Source organism: Erinaceus europaeus, chromosome 17 (genome assembly GCF_950295315.1).
Source record: "Erinaceus europaeus chromosome 17, mEriEur2.1, whole genome shotgun sequence".
Classification (NCBI taxonomy): domain Eukaryota; kingdom Metazoa; phylum Chordata; class Mammalia; order Eulipotyphla; family Erinaceidae; genus Erinaceus; species Erinaceus europaeus.
Genome location: NC_080178.1, coordinates 7880462 through 7882105, shown reverse-complemented (window position 1 = coordinate 7882105; position 1644 = coordinate 7880462). Strand labels below are relative to the sequence as shown.

Below are 1644 nucleotides of genomic sequence, written 5' to 3'. Positions count from 1 at the left end.
TCACTGAACTTTCCAAGCCTTGAGAGAAAAGGCTCGGCCCAGCGCTCCCTTCACCTCCTTATTCCGAAGACTGTAGATGAGGGGGTTGAGCATGGGGGTGACAATGGAGTAGAAGACAGACACCACCTTGTTGAAGTTGATGGAGGAGGCCACTTTGGTCCGGACATACATAAAGAAAAGAGTGCCGTAGAAGAGGCTCACCACGGTCAGATGGGCCACGCAAGTGGAGAAGGCTTTCCGGCGTTCGGCAGCCGAGCGGATGTGCAATAGCGTCCAGACAATGTTTCCATAGGACACAGCAATGACAGAAGAGGAGGCCAGGAGCACAGCCAGAGAGACCAAGAAATCCGTGGTCTCCTTCAAGGAGACATCTGAGCAGGCTAAGGCCAGCAGCGGGGAGGCATCGCAGAAGAAGTGGTCAATGACATTGGGGCCACAGAATGTCAGCTGGGACATGAGGTAGATGGGCAAAATGGGTGTGAGGAAGCCCACCAGCCAACATGCAGCTGCCAGACGAATGCATGTGCCCCAGGACACCAAGGCGCCATATCGGAGGGGCATGCAAATGGCCACATAGCGGTCATAGGCCATGGCAGCCAGGAGGAAACACTCAGTGGCCCCAAGGAAAGTAAAAATAAAAAGCTGAGACAGGCAGCCAGCGTAGGAGATGTTCTTGCCTCCATCCACCCCAAGGAAGCCAGACAACATCTTGGGCACCGTGACGGTGGTGTACCAGATTTCAAGGCAGGACAAATGTGTCAGGAAAAAATACATGGGTCTCCGTAACCGGCGGTCCAAACCCACCACCAAGATGATGGCCAAGTTCTCTACCACAGTAAACAGATACATGATGAGGAAGAGTATGAAGAAGAGCAGACGTGATTCCTGCACCCCAGCAAAACCCACCATGACGAACTCTGTGACCTGGGTCCAGTTTTGGGTGTTGGACTGCATGTGTGGGAGTGAATGCTCTGTAGACACATAGCCTACTAAAAACAATAAACAAACAACAACAACAAAGACAGCTTAAAAAGAACCTTCAAGGATGGTGAATGGAAATACCTTCCACTTCAGAAGAGTGAAATCAAGATGCCACCTCTACCCTCAAAGAATTTGTGGTCTCCAAAGACCAGGAGGAAATAGATGACTTCAGGACGAAATGAAAAGTGCTGGGTGGTGGGCAGAGGAGATAGCATAATGGTTCTGCAAACAGACTCTCATGCCTGAGGCTTCAAAGTCCCAGGTACATTCCCCATACCACCATAAACCAGAGCTGAGCAGAGCTCTGGTAAAAAAAAAAATAAAAAAAAAATCACTTGAAAAAGGGGCCAGGTAGTGGTACACCTGGTTGAGCACACATGTTATAGTGCACAAGGACCCAGGTTCAAGTCCCTGGCCCCCCTTTTCCCTTCAGGGGGAAAGCTTCATGAGTGGTAAAGAAGGGCTGCAGGTGTCTCTCTGTCTCTCTTTCTCTCTCCTCCCTCCTTCTTATTTTCTAGCTGTCTCTATTCAATAAGTAAATAAAGATAATAAAAGTACTTTTAAAAAAAAAAAGCGTTGGGTGAGTATCAAAAAAAAAAATGTGAGGGGAGGGCCTTGTGAGAAATCTCAACCCGTCTTGATAAACCAAAGATTTCATCATGG

The 1644-nt window shown here is 48.7% G+C and overlaps 1 protein-coding gene across 1 annotated transcript; it reads right to left on the bottom strand.

Moving 5' to 3' along the window:
* On the bottom strand, nt 1-954 carry LOC103110404 (olfactory receptor 6Q1). The gene has a single exon (XM_007519575.1). It carries the CDS (start codon nt 952-954, stop codon nt 1-3), a length of 954 nt encoding a protein of 317 aa, XP_007519637.1.
* Between the last annotated feature and the right edge of the window lie 690 nt (nt 955-1644).

Coding starts and splice junctions, on each gene's coding strand:
- LOC103110404 (XM_007519575.1), bottom strand. CDS start 954: ATGCAGTCCAACACCCAAAACTGGACCCAGGTCACAGAGTTCGTCATG.